Source organism: Cetorhinus maximus, chromosome 3 (genome assembly GCF_964194155.1).
Source record: "Cetorhinus maximus chromosome 3, sCetMax3.hap1.1, whole genome shotgun sequence".
Lineage (NCBI taxonomy): Eukaryota > Metazoa > Chordata > Chondrichthyes > Lamniformes > Cetorhinidae > Cetorhinus > Cetorhinus maximus.
The window spans coordinates 164,301,948-164,319,519 of NC_135881.1; the positions used below are offsets into that span (position 1 = coordinate 164,301,948).

Here is a 17,572-nt window from a genome sequence, read left to right on the forward strand (position 1 = left end):
CCTCATCCAACGGCAGGAGAAAAAGGGTCAGCAGCATTGCCATTGTGAGCAGTGAGGAGTTTAGGAGATAGTTTGCTGCTGGTTGCTCATTGGAACTTGATAGCTTAATCTCAGTTCTGAGCTTCATTCTTAGCATTTCCAAGCTTCATTTCAGGACTCATTGGTGTCCCCAAGGCCCCCAGAGGATTTTGACCGTGTGGATCTTTCCAGGTATCAGGCAGCCTTCTGTAACTCTGGTAATGGAGATTGTGGTCTCCGCTGGAGGCTCCTCCTCCTCTGAGGAAGAGAGGGCAGGGGGGAGAGGAGGCCAGGTGTCCCAATGCAGCTTCCAAGGGAGCGACATGTGGGAGGAGAAGCGCAGGCACAAGGGATGCAGGGACAGCAGGTAGCCCAAGGTGGAAGGGGCTGCAGAAGACACCACTATCCTGCTGCCAGGGCTTACAGGCGGCAATGCAGCTACCTCAATATGGCTGAGGTGCAATACCGAAGGAGGTTCCGCCTCTCCAGGTAGACTGTGACCTTCATTTGTCAGATGATTGGGCCTGAGATCACCTCCAACTGTGTGGGTGAAAACCCCATGCCAGTGGCCCTCAACTTCTATGCCTCCAACTCTTTCCAGGGGTCAGTAGGGGATCTTTGTGGTGTGTCCCAATCAGCTGTCCACAGTTGCATCAAGCTGGTGACAGAAGCTCTGTTCAGGTAGGTAATGACATTTATTCATTTCCGTACAGATGAGGCCAGCCAGGCTGAGCGAGCCAGAGGATTTGCAGTGATTGCTGGGTTCCCCTGCATCCAGGGTGCAATCGACTGCACACATGTGGCCATCAAGGCGCCAGCGGGTTAGCCGGGTGCCTTCGTCAACAGGAAGGGATTCCACTCGATGAAAGTCCAGATAGTGCATGACCTCAAGATGCAGATTCTGCAAGTCTGTGCACGGTACCCTGCCAGCTCCCATGATGCTTATATCCTCAGACACCCCCAGGTGCCAAGGCTCTTCAATGCTCCAGCCCGACTGGATGGATAGCTGCTGGGTGACAAGGTTGAAAAGGTGGCTTATGACGCCTCTCTGCCACCCAAGAACACAAGTAGAGCAGTGTTATAATAGGAGTCATTCCTCCACAAGGGCGGTGATAGGGTAATAGGTCTTCTGAAGATGTGCTTCCGATGTCTGGACCATTCAAGGGGAGCACTACAATACCCCCCAGAGTGGGTGTCACTGATAGAGGTTGCATGCTGCACTCTCTACGAATTGGCACTGGCAAGGGGGGACCCACTGGAGGAAGAGGATCTTGAGGCAGCTCCACAGGCCACAGAGGATGAACCCAGTAGTGAGTCAGAAGAGGAGCACGGTGAGGAGAGCGATGAGGGTGTGGAGGCAGATCTCTGTATCCTTTAGGGAGGCAGGGACACCAGGGATGCCTTGATCCATCACACCTTCAGCTAGGCTGCCAAAGATCTCCTACCTCATGCCAGAGATGCTGCCTCCAACCAGGATGTCTGAAATGACACTTTCATTTGAACCCAAAGTCCACTCAGTGCCTGTTGAATAAAGTTTAGAGCCACCCATGTCCAGCATTACATACTGGCATAACCTGCACCAAAATAAAGTGGAGCATACTCAGGCCATTACAACAAAAGCAAAATTTATATAATTGTCACACTCAAAACAAATTAACATTACCATCTCTGGTGTTCATTTCCACACCAGTAAACATATAAACAAAATATTACAGAACAGAAGATCACCCGTGAACAGTCTCTCTTGTGCCCATGGTGCCTTAAACTTACGTTTACGAGTTTATATAGAAGTATTTGGAAATTCACTTGCATTGTTGTAGCCTCCAGGGCTCTGGGCCAAACGCTGGAAAATGGGATTAGTGTAGTCAGATCTTTGACTGGCGTGGACAGGATGGGCCAAATGGCGGCCTCCTGTGCTGTAGACATCTGAGTCTATGAGTGCTGCGTCTTGGCATTTCCCCCTCATTGGCAGTGATATTGGACGCAGCCTGTTGACTCTGCTTTCTTGTTGGCCTTGATGGTCATCCTCTGGCCAATGGAGCCTGTGCTGGCCCCGCCTGGGAGGGAGTGGCCAGTGCCACGGCTGGCTTTTCCCCAGTCAACACGACCTCATCAGATGCCACAGTCATGGGCAGAGCAGCTGCTGCTGTCATTCAGAGCGCCCTGAGAGGAGCCTGCAGAGATGACAAGCAGCTCCTGCACCAATGTGAAGTCGCTCTGGACCTCCCTGTTCACCATTGATGGACGGGCACCTAGCTGGGATACTGGGTGCCTCATCCATCTCCCACACTGGCACTGACCACCTGAGTTCATTGCCTGTGTGAGGGCTTGCAGGTCTGGGTGCAACCCCAGGAACTCCTGATTCTGTCCCTGAAGCTGCCTCTCCATGAGAGTCACCACTCTCTCAGCGGAGGAGGCAGTGCGCTTGGCCATGAGGGTCAACGCAGTGCTTATGCTCCGCATGGACTCCTCCACAACAGAGACCATGGTACGCATAGCCTCATGGATCTCTGCCAAATCCTTCCGCACATCCCACTGGACATCCAGCATCTGCCGCCTAATAGACAACTCCAGAAGCTCGTCATCTGTCTTCGGCTCAGCGTCGTCCTGGTCTCCGGCAGTCCTCCGATTGCCAGCGCCTGAGCGTGCTCTGCCTCCGCCAGCACCTCCAGTGAGTGTGAAGTGCCCTCACTGTTGTGCACCGACATTCTAGCCGAAGATCTAATGCCCACCAAGGTGCTGGTATCTGCGCTGGTGCCTGGCTCAGAGAGTGGGTGTGACGCAAGTGCAGCTGAAGCCCAGCAGTCCTTTGGCACCAGGTGGCTCTTCGGGGTCCTGTGAACGAGTGCTTGCTGGCGAATCTAAGGGAGAACAACAACATAACATTAGTTTAAGTCTTCACATTGTCACTGTGCATGCCAGGCACCCTGGTGAGACAATGGAGATCTCCATCATGCTGCCATCGTCTTTCCATGATCAATGGGAACTCCAGTTTTGAGGCTCCCATCAATTAAGCGACGACACAAGAATGTTTGCACCATCCGAAACACACACCTCTGTGCATTGCACTCTTACCTTTGCCTGGTACCCCAGCCTCTCTACGACCAGCTGACAAGATACGTGGCAGCTCTCCACCTCCAAGGTATCCTACTCAAATCTGGTCAATATTAGGAAGTTTGGGGAGTTTTGTTTCAATCCCAATGAATTAAGTAGTAATGATAATAAAGACTTCTGCTCAATCCCTAGAGACTTTAACTTGCGTACTGTGCTACAGGTGGCCACTGTTTTATTATTCCAGTTATGACCAAACTTGTACTAGGAACAAATACTGAACCCCCATTGCAAACCCTATGTCAACTGAAAAACGTGCCTGAATTTTACCCTTGGTGGTCGTGTGCGATCCACCTGTCCTTGACCTCTCAATGTGGTTATGGCTTGTCTTCTCCTTAAAGGACAGAAGGGCATTGATTAGTCCACTCTCTACCTGCAGGGCCATTGCAGCCTAGCCAATCCCACCTGAGGAACACCTCGCAGGGCACATCCAAGTCACGGCCCTCGAGCCGCAAGGCACTCAATCCAAGCAGCCAGGGCTCACCCTCTTGGCCAACTCCGGCGTCATTGACAGTTGGCACTCAGAGTCTAACACCCTTGAGCATCATGGGGGGACGGCCAACCCTTAACACTCCTCCACACTGATCCATGCCAACATGGCACTCGCCCTTGCCGAGCGCAGCAGGCCATTGAACCTTTTGCGACACTGCACCCATGTACACCATACAACATCATGGCTGCTGACCTCGGCTGCCACCTCCTCCCAAGCTTCTTTTGTCTGGTGCAGTAGCCTCCTTCTGCCATCTCTAGGAACAAGGGTTTCCCTCCTAGCAGCTACTCCTCCAAGAGCACTGCGAGGCACTTGTGGGGGGGGGTGCTGAGTTCCCACCCGACCAGCCCTCCCACCTGGCGTCTCCAACTGCTGTTGAGGCCATAGCTTCAGTCTCTAGAATGCAGAATATGATTCTTCCCTGGCAACCTTTAAGGAGCTGTCTCTGCTGTTTTTAAACTGCCTGCCGGGTTGCCATTGGAACCAGCCTCCGACAGGCCCTTGTCCACCCCTTCTCGACCATTGTAAAGACGCATTTCAAGCTGGGCAGGCCTTAATTGGCCAGCCAGCGTGAAATCACTGGTGGGGGCCTATTTCCCAACCATTCCCGGGCCCACCGATCGCGCACAACCGCCAAGGGTAAAATTCAGGGACTTGTTTTTCAGTTGACACAAGGTTTGCAATGGGGGTTCAGTATTTGTTCCGAGTACAAGTTTGGTCATAACTGAAATAATAAACCAGTGGCCACCTGTAGCACAGTATGCACGTTACAGTCTCTAGGGATTGAGCAGAAGTCTTTATTATCAGTACTACTTAATTCATTGGGATTGAAACAAAATCTTATAATAAATGTATTTGTACTTATGGCACAAGGGAGGCCATTTGGTCCATCATGTCTGTGCTAGCCAATGAAGAACTCTTTAACATAATCCCACTTTACAGCTCTTGATCACTAGACCTGTAAATTACAGCCCTTCTGATGCATTGCCAAGTTTTTTAAATGTGATGAGGGTTTCTGCCTCTACCGCCCTATCTGACAATGAGTTCCAAACCCTAACACCTTCTGGAGTGAAATAAATTCTCCTCAATTCCCTCTAATCCCTTTGCCGATTAATTTAAATCTATGCCCTCTTGCTGATGGAAATAGGCCCTTTCTATCCACTTTATTTAAGCCCTTCATAATTTTATACACGTGAATTATATCTGGACAATAATTAGACCTGTGGAAGAAAATAGAGGCCTTTGAAATGTGGACGCTAAAATCTATGCTAAAGATTCCATATACAGATCATAAGACAAATGAAGAGGTACTTGAAATAGCAGGAGAGATAAGAGCTCTTTACAGAGTGACATCTAGAAAAGAAAATGTCAGTATTTCGGCCATTTGCTCAGAGCTGAAAAGCTACAGAGATCTCTTCTGGAGGGCAACAGGAAGAGGGATTGACTTAGGAGTTGTTGGATGACAGATGTCACCGCGTTTGCAGACGAACTATAGTGGATGTGTGAGGATGGCGCAAGACAGACCAGCGTAACATACCATGACAGCAGATCTCCTTGTAAGAGTAGCTACAAACAGCAGCTAAATCTTCTTTCAGCTTCCTGTGTTCCAATATCTAACCTTTCCTCATAACTAAAATTCTCCATTCCTGGCAACATTCTCATGCGTATCTGTACTCTAATGCGATCACATCCTTCCTATAATGTGTTGACCAGAACTGTACTCTGTACCCTAACTGTGGCCTAACTTGTGTTTTATACAGTTGTAGCACAATCTCCCTGATCTTATATTCTATGCCTCGGCTAATATAAGTATCGCAAGTGCAGCCTTAACCTTTAAGAATTTGAGGGCATGTACTCCACAGTGCCTTTGTTTCTTTACACTTCTCAGCCACCTTATCATTTATTGTGTATCCCCTTGCCTTGTATGCCCTCTCTAGATACCTTACCTGAGACTTCGCTGGATTGAATTCATTTTGTCAGTTTTCTGCCCACCTTACCAGTCCATTGATATCTTCTTGCAGTTTGCAGCTTTCTCCTTCACATGACCAATTTTTGTATCATCTGTAAACTTCTTAATCACGCCCCCTACATTTAAGTCCAAATCATTAATACAAGGCACCCATAGTACTGAGAAGCTTGCCCACTTTCCCTTGGGTCCTATGGCTCTTACTTTACTGACCTGACTTCCATGTGGAACCTTGCCAAAAGTCTTCCTAAAATTCATGTGGACTACATGAAACACACTACCCTCATTAACCTCCTTGTTACCTCAAAACAAAATATGTAAAAAACATACTTGGTTGTAAGTATGTTTGTGGTTTTGTTTGTTCCTTAAAGTTTGATGTAATTCAGTTTATGATACCAGGAGAGAAATGCCCCTCAAAGGGCCTGAAAAAATAATTTCTGTAAAATTTCTTGGTTTCAACCAGTAAGATTTAAAGTTCCTCTTTTGGCATCAATATTTTCTTCAGAACATATTCACTTTGTGTCCAAATGGCTATCATCGATCACATTGCGAAATCTTGGTCATAAAAGCAGGAAATGCTGAAAAGATACAGCAGACGAGTCAAAGGACTCAGGATGTCCTCTTCTTGAAAAGGAAGAGAGAGATTATCATTTTGGGTAGGACTCTGTAAAGCCTGTATTCAAGTAAACGTGCTCTTTCGCATCTTACTTTTGTGGAACTTCAGTGGTGAAACTCGTTTTTCAGACTTGTTTTTAAGTAGCCCCAGGCCTCATTGTTAGGGCCATTGTTCTTTTTCATGCATGCTAATGACCTTGACTTGTGTTTGCAGGGCATCATTTCAAAGTTTCCAGATTATACAAAGTTCAGAAATGTGGTAAACAAGGAGGAGGATATTAACTCAGGAGCACATAGACTGGCGAAATGGGCAGACACATGGCAGATGAAATTTAACGCAGAGAAGCGTGAAGTGATTCATTTTGTTAGGAAGAGCAAGAAGAGGCAATATAAACTAGATACAATTTTAAAGGGGGATGCAGAGTGGAGAGAGCTCGGGAGTGTTTATAGAGTACAAAAGCAAGGAAGTTATGCTAAATCTTTATAAAACCCTGGTTAGACCTCGGGTGGAGTATTGTGTTCAGTTCTGGGCACCACACTTAAGGAAGGATGTCAAACCCTTGGATAAGGTATGGACGAGATTTATTTGAATGGTACTCGGGATGAAAGAATTCTGTTATGTTGAGACACTAGAAAAATTGGGTTGTTCTACACAGAGCAGAAAAGGTTAAATGAGATTTGATAAGGGTGTTCAAAATCTTGAAAGGTTTCAATGGAGTAAATTAAGAGAAACTATTTCCAGCAGCAGAAGAGTCAGTTGTAAGAAAACACAGTTTTATGGTAATTAGGAAAACAACCAAAGGTGACCAGAAGAAGAACAATTTATTCAGTGAGTTATCCTCATCTGGAACGCACTGTCTGAGAGTGAAAGAAGAAACAGCTTCAGTAATAACTTTCAAAAGAGAATTGGGTGAATACTTGTTGGGGGGGGAATAGTTTGCAGGGCTATGGGAAAAGAAGAGGGGAATGGGATGAATTGGATTTCTCTTTTCAAGAGCTGCTACATGCTAGGCCAAATGGTTTTAGTTTTGCACTTTTCATTTACTCTCGAGATCCAGATGATTTTATATTCAAATTAGAGGGGTGTTAGGCCTTTATTGCTGTTAAACCAGGTCTTGCTTCAGTGATCTAGCAAGTGCACTGTCAGGCTAGAAGCCAGGAGCCCTTGCACTTCACTAAGTGAAATACTAAAAACAGCTGCTGTTTGCTCTATAATTGGTGGAAAGAAGGAAAATTTGAATTGATACCAAAAGTTGTTGTATTGGCCATTGACTTGAGTGCAAAAATCAAGGCTGACACTTCAGAGCAGTACTGAGAGAGAATGACACTATTGGAGGTGTGCCATCTTTAGATGAGAAACCAAGGACCCATCTGCCTGCTCGGGTGGATGTGCAAGATCCCATGGCACCATATTTCAAAGAAGAGCAGGGGAGTTATCCCCGGTGTACTGACCAGTACATATCCCTCAATCAACATCACAAAAAACAAATTATCTGGTCATTATCACATTACTGTTTGTTGGAGTTTGCTGTGTGCACATTGTGTGTCATGTTTCCTATATTACAACAGTACCAACACTTCAAAAAGTACTTCATTGGCTATAAATGCTTTGAGACATCCAGTGATCGTGAAAAGCACTATATAAGTAACCTACTCAATGATGCTCAGTTTGGACTCAGCCAGGGCCACTTGACTCTGAACCTCATTATAGCCTTGGTCCAAACATGGGCAAGAGCTGAACTCGAGAGGAGGTGCGAGTAACTGCTGATGACATCAATGCAGCATTTGACCAAATGCAGCATCAAGGAGCCCAAGCAAAATTGAAGTCAATAGGAACCTGGGGGAAAACTCTCCACTGGCTGGAGCCATATGTAGCACAAAGGAAGATGGTTGTAATTTTGGAATCGAATTACCTCAGTCTCAGGACATTGTTGCAGGATTTCCACAGGGTAGTGTCCTCGAGCCAACCATCTTCAGCTGTTTCATCAATGAGCTTCCTCCCCTCATAAGGCCAGAAGTGGGGATGTTTGCTGATGATTGCGTAATTGCCCAAAGTTCAGTATTATTCACAACTCCTCAGATATTGAACCAGTCTGTGCCAATATGCAGCAAGACCTGCACAACATTCAGGCTTGGGCTGATAAGTGGCAAGTAACATTCATGCCACACAAGTGCCAGGCAATGACCATCTCCGTCAGAACCATCTTCCCTTGACAGTGGCATTACTGCTGCTGAATCCCCCACTATCAACACCCCGAAGGTTACCATTGACCAGAAACTGAATTGGACCAGTCACCCAAATAATGCAACTACAAGAGCAGATCAAAGATTGGGAATTCTGAAGTGAGTAACCCACCCACTAACTCCAAAGCTTGTCCACCACCTACAAGGCACGTGTGGAATGTGATGGCACAGGAGCGTGATGGAAACACTCCACTTGCCTGGATGAGTGCAGCTCCAACAACAGCTGAAGCTCAACACCATCCAGGACAAAGCAGCCTGCTTAAACGGCACACCATTCACCAATTTAAACATTCTTTCCCTTCACCACTGATGCGCAGTAGCAGCATTGTGTACCATGTACATGATGCACTGCAGCCACTCACCAAGACTCCTTTGTAACCTTCCAAACCCACAGCCCTACCACCCAGGAGGACAAGGGCAGGAGACATAAAGGAAGCTGCAAGTTCCCCTCCATGCCCCACACTATCCTGACCTTGATATTGTTGTTTCTTTGCTGTCGCTGGGTCAAAATCCTGGAACTCCCTTCTCAGCAGCACTGTGGGTGTACCTACACCACATGGACTGCAGAAGTTCAAGAAGGCGGCTCACCACCACCTTCTCAAGGGCAGATAGGGAACAACTGCTGGCCTAGCCAACAACGCCCACATCCTGTGAAAGCATATAAAAAAAAGTCTTTGTCATATACAAGGACCTCATTAATTGGTAATAGCATAGTGCAATGCAAAACAGCTGTGCACTTCAAAGTTTCATACTCCTTTCTCATTCTGACAAAGAAGTAGAATTCCTAAGCAAAAGAATGACTTAGCTCTTATTTGTGACAATGCACTTTACATATTACAAAATAAAAATAACACAGTGAAATAGTAGCGTTTGAGGAGGGGAAGACGAATGATCCATCTAACCTACTCTTCCAAATCTCCCATCAGGTTCTTTACTGTGGTCTCTTACTGAAAGAAATGTTATTTAAATTCCATACTTCTTTTGCCACTCTGTACTCCTGAAACCCATTAGCAACAAAAGAATTTAATAGCATTTAATTTTCCCATTCCGCTGAAAATCTTGCATACCTCTTATCAAGTTCCCCTCACTCTCTTCCAGAGAGTAAAGATTCAAGGATAATGATCTTTCCTCAAAGAGACTTGTAAGTTTAAGAATTGGCCTCTAATACAGACCTATGGGTTCCTTCCAATAACTTTCCTGTAATACGATGACCAAGACAACACAGCTATCTAGCAAGGTTGACTGATTGAAAACTGCCCCCTTTGCCTTATTTACTCACTGACACTCAGTTTGGATTCTGCCAGGGTCACTCAGCTTCTGACCTCATTACAGACTTGGCCCAGACATGGACAGAAGAGCTGAACTCCAGAGATGAGGTGTGAGTGACTGCCCTTGACATCAGGGAAGTATTTGACTGAGTGTGGCATCAAGGAGCGCAAGCAAAACTGAAATCAATGGGACTGGGGGAAAACCCTCCACTGGTTGGATTCATACCGAGCAGTAAGGAAGACGGTTGTGGTTGTTGGAAGTTGATCATCTCGGTCCAAGGTCAGGAATTCCTCAGGGTAGTGTTCTTGGCCCAACCACCTTCACCTGTTTCATCAATGAATTTCCCTCCGTTATAAGGTCAGAAGTGGGAGCTGATGATTGCACAATGTTCAGTTCCATTCGCTACTCCTCAGATACTGAAGCAGTACGTGTCCATATGTGGCAAGACCTGGACAACATTCAGGCTTGTGCTGATAAGTAACAAGTTACACTCGTGCCACACAAGTGCCAGGGTGACCATCTCCAGCAAGAGAGAATCTTATCATCTTCCCATGGTATTCAACAGCATTACCATTGCTGAATCCCCCACCATCAACATTCTGGGGGGTTACCGTTGACCAGAAATTGAACTGGGCCAGCCATATAAATGCTGTGGCTGCAAGAGCATGTTAAAGGCTGGGAATTCTGTGGAGAGTAACTCATATCCTGACTCCTCAAAGCCTGTCCACCATCTATAAGGCACAAATCAGGAGTGTGACAAAGTACTCTCCACTTGCCTGGATGAGTGCAGTTCCAACAACACTCAAGAAATTTGACGAAGCAGCCTGCTTGCTTGGCACCCCATCCACCACAAATTTTCACTCCCCCGACCGCTGACACACAGTGACAGCAGTGTTCACCATCTAAAAGATGCACTGCAGCAACTCACCAAGGCTCCTTCGACAGCACTTCCAAACCCACGACCACTACCACCTAGAAGGACAAGGGCAGCAGATGTATGGCAACACCACCACCTGCAGGTTCCCCTCATAACAGCACTGTGGGTGTTCCTACAACACATGGATTGTAGCGGTTCAAGAAGGCAGCTCACCACCACCTCCTCAAAGGCAGGTAGGGATGGCAACGAATGCTAGCCTAGCCAGCGACAGCCACATCCCATGAACGAATAAAAAAAAGCCCTGACTCTAAGTAAATCTTTTGGCGTTTTTAAAATGTTGCTTGTTCAGTTTGGTGAAACAGAGCTCAGAAAATGATGATAAAAAGACCTGTCCTTCTGCTCCCTTTAAAATACTAAAGTGGCTCCTTTAAACTGATGCAATGAAAGAGCCAGGACATTAGTGAGGGCCTAGCAGGCTGGTGCTGACTTTTATTTACCCCTTTACTCTTTTTACCCCTTTTTTGTTAAAAAAACAGGATTGTTTCACCAGCAATAGTTAGATCATCCCATGGCATTATGAGTGTAAACAGGGTACGGTAGTAAATTCCACAAGCATGTAATTGTGCATCTCTGATAAAACATAGAGTGCAGACTTGGCCTGGGATATGTTTGCTCCAGTATATTTTCCCATCACCATTATGATGAGAAGCATAGGTAAATTTTTGTTTCACCAGTTTAACTCCTTTCTTCACTCTGTGCATTATGTGCCAAGTGTTTAATTTCTACAGATTCCTGTATTCTTTCCGTTTATCTTTAAACCTCCCCAATTCAGATTTTTAAAAGGATTAAATCAGCTGTGGGCAAATCTATGCATTTTAAGGTCATTAATGAAACCAAATCTTTATAATCAGAACTTGGATTTAATCACCAAAATAATTTTGAAATGAGTAAATAAAACTGTTTAACTATTAAATATCTAAACTGACTTTGCAATGTTTCGTGGTAAAAGGAGGACTTGGGGCATCATCAGCTGCATTCTCAGCACCTCCTGCTCCATGGAACTCCTTCTGGCCATCAGTGTGCAATGCAGGTTACTGAAGGGGCCACCTTCTGACATTGTGCCACTGGCCATCAATAATGCAATTGAAACAAAGATATTGACTGGAAAAACATGTGGGCCTGCTTTTTCCAAGACACGTGAGTAGGCAGCATGAATGTTGGAAAATGATCGTGTACCCTGATGCTGCTCGTTGGTACACAAAGATGAAGTTCCCCCCACATGAAACAGGGACATGGGTGCATGCGTCATTCCTAAAATGCAGTAGGCCAGTGCTGCCATTTTCAGTGGTTTACCATGATCATTCAGGTTGAAATCTTTCGGGTTTAACTCTTTAAAATCAAGAACACGTTTATGCTGCTATCCTGCAGCCGCCTTAATTCAGCATCAAGCCAAACTGGAACGCACTGATTTAATAGTATTTTCAAGCTGCAGCAGATTCGTCATTTGTCATAGTTTTAATTTAAATTTTCGTTTATGCATATTTTAGTGTAACTTGACCTTTAGAGGGCTTTTAGTTCCTCTCTGTATAGTTTAAAACACACTCGCAATTATTCTACACCTTTTATAAATCTAGTTCATGCTTACAAAAGGTGGACCTTGTAAATGAGTGTAAAACATTCCATTTTGATGAGAATATCCAGCAAGCAAAGCATCTCTATTCTTTGAAAGAATAAATTTAACTTCTGCTTAGACTGGGCTTTTTATAAATACTCCTAACAGATATTTACAGCCTGCATTTATTTTTATACTATCACTGGGTGCAGCTAAAGAGCTAAATTTAGCTGAAGAAAATATCCTATGTACCAGCCTGTATTAATTACTGAATACTCTATTAATTGTACAACATCAGTTAAAACCATCTATTGTCTGTTAAAATTATTTTCTTAAATTTGCATTGGTGTAGTGTATAACTTCCTCACATTACTGCTTAGTAATGAGCAAATGTGCATTAGTGAGAATTTTTGAAAATACTGTGAATGAACTTCCTGAATACTGAAACTCTGCATTTAAATTCATTAGAGATAAGCTGAAAATATTGATTTTTTTATAGGACTCACAATTTGCTTACACAAGTACTGCTTCATAACTGCACAACCATTTCCAAGTTGTGATTTGGAAAGGAAAATGATGTTGAAATTTAAAATACCAGAATGTTGATGTGCATGCTCAGTCTTCATTTTAGGCTGGTTGTAACTAGTTTTAAGCAGTCGTACGGAATTAAGTCTGTATTATCAAAGCACCTAAAATTCAAATGGACTGCATTTGTTTTCATGAATAAGTAGTAAGGAATATCTTTCCCTCGAGGATTAAACATAACGAGGTGTGACACTTTAACTGCAGGTCTGTTGTATTCACCTGCTTTTAAAATTGCCTTTAGCATTTCTGGGAGAGGGAGGGGAAGTGGAGGAAGGGAGAAGGAGGTGATAGATAAAGAAACTGGTTTATCTTGGATGGCTTGAAATTTCTTTTGAAAGTGCCATTAGGGTGAAAGTGTAGTCATGATATTCATACAGTTCGTGATACAATTATTTTTAATTTATATATTTGCTATAAAGTTAAAGTTGTCTTATTTGCTAAACGAGAGGTTTTTAACCTTTCTTTGCATTTCAGATTCCGGAGCAGTTGTGAAGAATTCTGGCTGGAGGAAATGACGCCTCATGCAGTTCTTGGATCATTTTGGGACGAACTGCCAGAAAGCAAATGCGACATCCAGGTTATCAAACTAGAATCAAAGCCTAACAGACACTAAACAAGTCTTTTTAAAAATGAAATCGAACCAGGAACGCAGCAATGAATGTTTACCACCCAAAAAGCGGGAGTTTCCTGTTAGCACCCTGCCCTTGGCAGAGAAGGCGGTTGTAGCAGCTACTGTGAGTGAGAGCAGTCGCAGTGAAAACTTGGCATGGCTCGCCAATGTAGCTAGCAGCCAAAGCAATGTGGGCATGAGGTATGGACATGTCAAAGTAGCAGGAGAAACCCCAGTGGAAACTGGCTTACCGCTGTATAAACCACTTGCGACTGCAGTGGACTATTCATCGCCTGGGAATGTTAGACCTGCTCCAGGGGTAACACATCTTCGTGCTGTTTATTCATCTTCAGCATTAGCTCAACCAGGACCTTCTGCCTCGCCAGTAGAGTATGCCCCCCTGCAGCCTGCTGCTTTTCAGTTTGTTGGGCCACCTTACAGCGGACCATACAGTGGCCCTGCTGCATTCGTCCCTTCCCCATTAATCTCCCCAACAGCCTCTAATGCTTCTGCCACTCCATCTCAGTATTCCCATCTAGAACCCTACCCTACAATCTTTGCCAGTATGGGTAGCCCATCCCAGCATAAAGTTGAGCAGCAGGTGGTCAGGCCACACAGAATGATAACAGGGTCGCCTCTACCCACGGTGCAAAATCAGTATGTGCAAATTTCAAGTTCGTCTCCAAATGTGACCAGGCCCCTCTCCCCTACAACAGTTCCCCTGCATTTACACACTCACCCATCCCTGATACCGCATACCCTTGCAGTCAGTACACCATCACAGGTGGTTCTCCAATATACAGATACTGGATACCATGTTGCACCAAGGGAATCCATGAGGAAGGTTGAAGACATCAGGCCACATTTAGTTCCAAGAAGGGAAGTATCAAATGGTGAAATTGAAAAAAGCAGGAGATACGCCATCTCACCCAGCACAGAAATGAACATGGAAAAAGCAGCAAACAAACCAGTTTCTCGGCACTATGAAATAAGGCATGGGACCCATGGGGTTGTTCACCCAAGTCCTGCTGACTATAATGCACAAGAAACTTTAGGCACTAGAGCCTCAGTAATGATTATACCCAACAGTCACACGCCTACGACAGATCTGGAGGTCCAACAGGCCATAGACAGGGACAGCTCTCCTTTGGCACTATATGATAAGACTAACTTAAATCATGGGAAGGCTGCGTTTTCTCCACATTCTGTCATCCAAACTACCCATAATCCCACTGAGCACCTCTCTATAGGACTGCCTGCTAGTGCTGTGTACCCTGGCTCTCAACAGCCACTTATTGGTTACATAAGCAGTCAGCAGCAAGCACTTGGTTACCATGGGAACCTACAACAACACCTAGTAATCCCAGGCACCCAGCCCCTCCTCATTCCTGTATGCAGTACAGCGGTTGAAGCATCAGGGGCAACATCTACAATAGTTACAACATCTTCTCAGTTTGCTGCAGTGCCTCATCCATATGTCAGCACGGCCAGTCCCAAGAGTGAAAACTATCATGCTGAATCGCTTGTTACTCAGCCAACTTACCAGACGACCGTTGTACAGGCCCAAGTACACCTGCCAGTGGTACAGTCAGTGAACCCTCCTGTCGCAGCTTCTAATCAACTGCCTCCCTACTTCATGAAAGGATCAATCATACAGCTAGCTAATGGAGAGCTTAAGAGAGTTGAAGACTTAAAAACAGAGGACTTCATACAGAGCGCTGAAATCAGCAGTGACCTGAAGATTGACTCTAGTACTGTGGAGCGCGTTGAAGGCAGTCACACCTCCAGCTTTGCTCTCCTGCAGTTTGCAGTTGGAGAACACAGAACACAGGTATGAGACACCAGGTCAACTGGAGCATTTTATGTTTCTTTACAAAGAGTAGGATTGAATAGCAGGATTGTGTCAATTTTCCACTGATAGATTTAAGGAACTATGTTTTTGGGTAGTGAATCAGTAAAACCAATTGCCATCCAAATTTGAGAAAAAGAACCCTGTAATTTCCCATTGGTTTCTTGCCAAAAATCAAGCCTAGAGGTGCATGTGATGTCATCGCACGCATTGCGTGCTATAGTTGCCTTATGGGCGTCACTGATGTGATGACTGCACACCTTGGAACTTGATTTTCAGCAGGAAAGATTGTGTGGTTTGAATTTTTTTTAAGGGGACTTAGATTATTAGGCACCGCTTTCATGCAAATGTCAAGCCTTTCATTCTTAGTTGGGTTCAGAGCAGAGGCAGCAGTTCGTTGATGCAGTTACCATACTAGTGGTCACATGAAGACTCAGATTATCAGTCAAAGGCTGGCACAGATTACATACCATGGCGCTGCTTACTTAAAATAAGATCACAAATATTCTCCATTGGCGTAATTTCCAACAATTCTGTTATCCCATTATCAGTGGTAGGTATGCGGCCAAAACAATAAATATAGGTTCTTCTATTTCACTATTTAGTTTAAAGAAAATTATCTAAGGGCATCTGATGGTGAGCCCTGTGAAGGTAGCGTCTGTGTGCTGTGTAAATAGTTACAGGTTGCCGTTTAGCTTAACTGAGCTAATTGTTTGCTTTTCTTTCAAATTTTTGAAATGTTCAAAATGATTTTTTCACTGATTGTTCTCTCAATTTACCTGGATTTTTTGGAGCTCAGACTTCCCTTCTACTTTTCTCTCTCTCTTTGGGGGGGAAAGAAACACGCCCCAGCCTTTTAAGTTATCAATAAAACCTGATGATCCCTAAGTGTGACGAATACATCCACTGATGCCATTAAAATGAGCTGACACAGAAGTATCCCATCTGTAGGTGTTGACGGTTGTGCTTCTATGACTCATATACAGTTTCACTAGCGATTTGCTGAGCCTTTATGTGACCAGTGATGGATGCTAAAGAGCAAGATGGTAAATACATTTGAAAGTAAATACGGTTAGTCAGCATCATTATTATGAGATTCTGAAACTGTTAAACACTTAAGCTCTGGTGATTAATAAGTGGAAACACAATTCTGGCAACTTATTTTAGACATGAAATAATGTAAGCTTGGCTTAAAATAAAACTTTTATAAGGTTTTCAATAATGTGTAAACTCGTTACCATTAATCGTTCTTCAATATCGAAGAAAAAAGCTAGGATATCATATTTTTGCAGTGATGATAGAAACCTGTTTTGCTCTGAATTAGCCTCTGCAGACTGAACAGTGGATCCTGGAACCAAATCAAGGATCTTGATTGTTCAATGTTAGGTGTGCCACATCCCTTGGATGGCTCTCAGTTTTTTCTTTTCTGCACAGCTTTCACCTATGGCTCCAAATAGCCGCTTATGCAAGGCTACAGTCACACTCGAGGAGGTGGGGATTGTAGATTATGGGGAATGATGAACCTAGAAGTCACATAAAGGTAGTGTTGTAGCTAAAATATTATTAAATCCAGTTTAATTCATGTGAGATTATAGGGCAGTTGCAGTTCAGGAAGGTTACAAATATTTGTGGGTCTGGGGTGGGGGGGGGGGCGCGGGTGATGGTCGCACGGCTGTTGCAGATTGGGGAGATCATGAGATGGTTGTAGGTCGGGGGGGGGGATCATGAGATGGTTTCAAATCTGGAAGGCCATTCACCTTATTTAGTTGAAAATGCTAAATATCTGTGAACAAATACGTGTTGCTCCTTATTTTGGGGATAGCGGGATGGTGTGAAGTGAAGCGCTCGAATTTGGTCAGTAGTTTGGGCTTTTTGATAGGCTGATACTATCGTAACAAGTCTAGTAGAAGTTTTGGTACACCGATTCCTTTGTAGTAGATACTGTTGATATGCTGAGGTGCATTAACTTTCAGACATCAGTAGTTCTTAGCTGTGTAACTTAGCACAGTAATCACACGCTCACTTTCACTTTTGAGGCCCCAAAATTTATTACTCTCTCTCATCCTGGCCATGACCCTGATATGGCACTCATCTCCACAGACTTGAGCATTATGGTGGACAACTGGTTTTGCCGATCATTGCCACATCTGTTTGAAGCACATAAAACATACTTTTCTGCTTCCTGCTGTTTGTGTCTTATACCAATTAGGATCATACCCCAAACTCCTTGTCAGAGATGGACTTGTGTGCTTCCTCTTGTGAATCCACTCTCAATTACCCAATGAGAACCAAATTGTTCTACAAGGATTTACCTGCATGATACCTG

General features: G+C 44.6%; 1 protein-coding gene across 8 annotated transcripts in view; it reads left to right on the forward strand.

Annotated features, from left to right (window-relative positions):
- Positions 1-17,572, forward strand: part of atxn1a (ataxin 1a) — a 390,269-nt gene that overhangs the window by 334,383 nt on the left and 38,314 nt on the right. For all 8 annotated transcript variants that reach the window (XM_078539207.1, XM_078539213.1, XM_078539212.1 and 5 more), the window contains one exon: positions 13,262-15,228. In XM_078539207.1, the coding sequence (XP_078395333.1) occupies positions 13,417-15,228 (1,812 nt within the window). In that variant the 5' untranslated portion in view covers positions 13,262-13,416. The remainder of the gene's footprint in view (positions 1-13,261; positions 15,229-17,572) is intronic.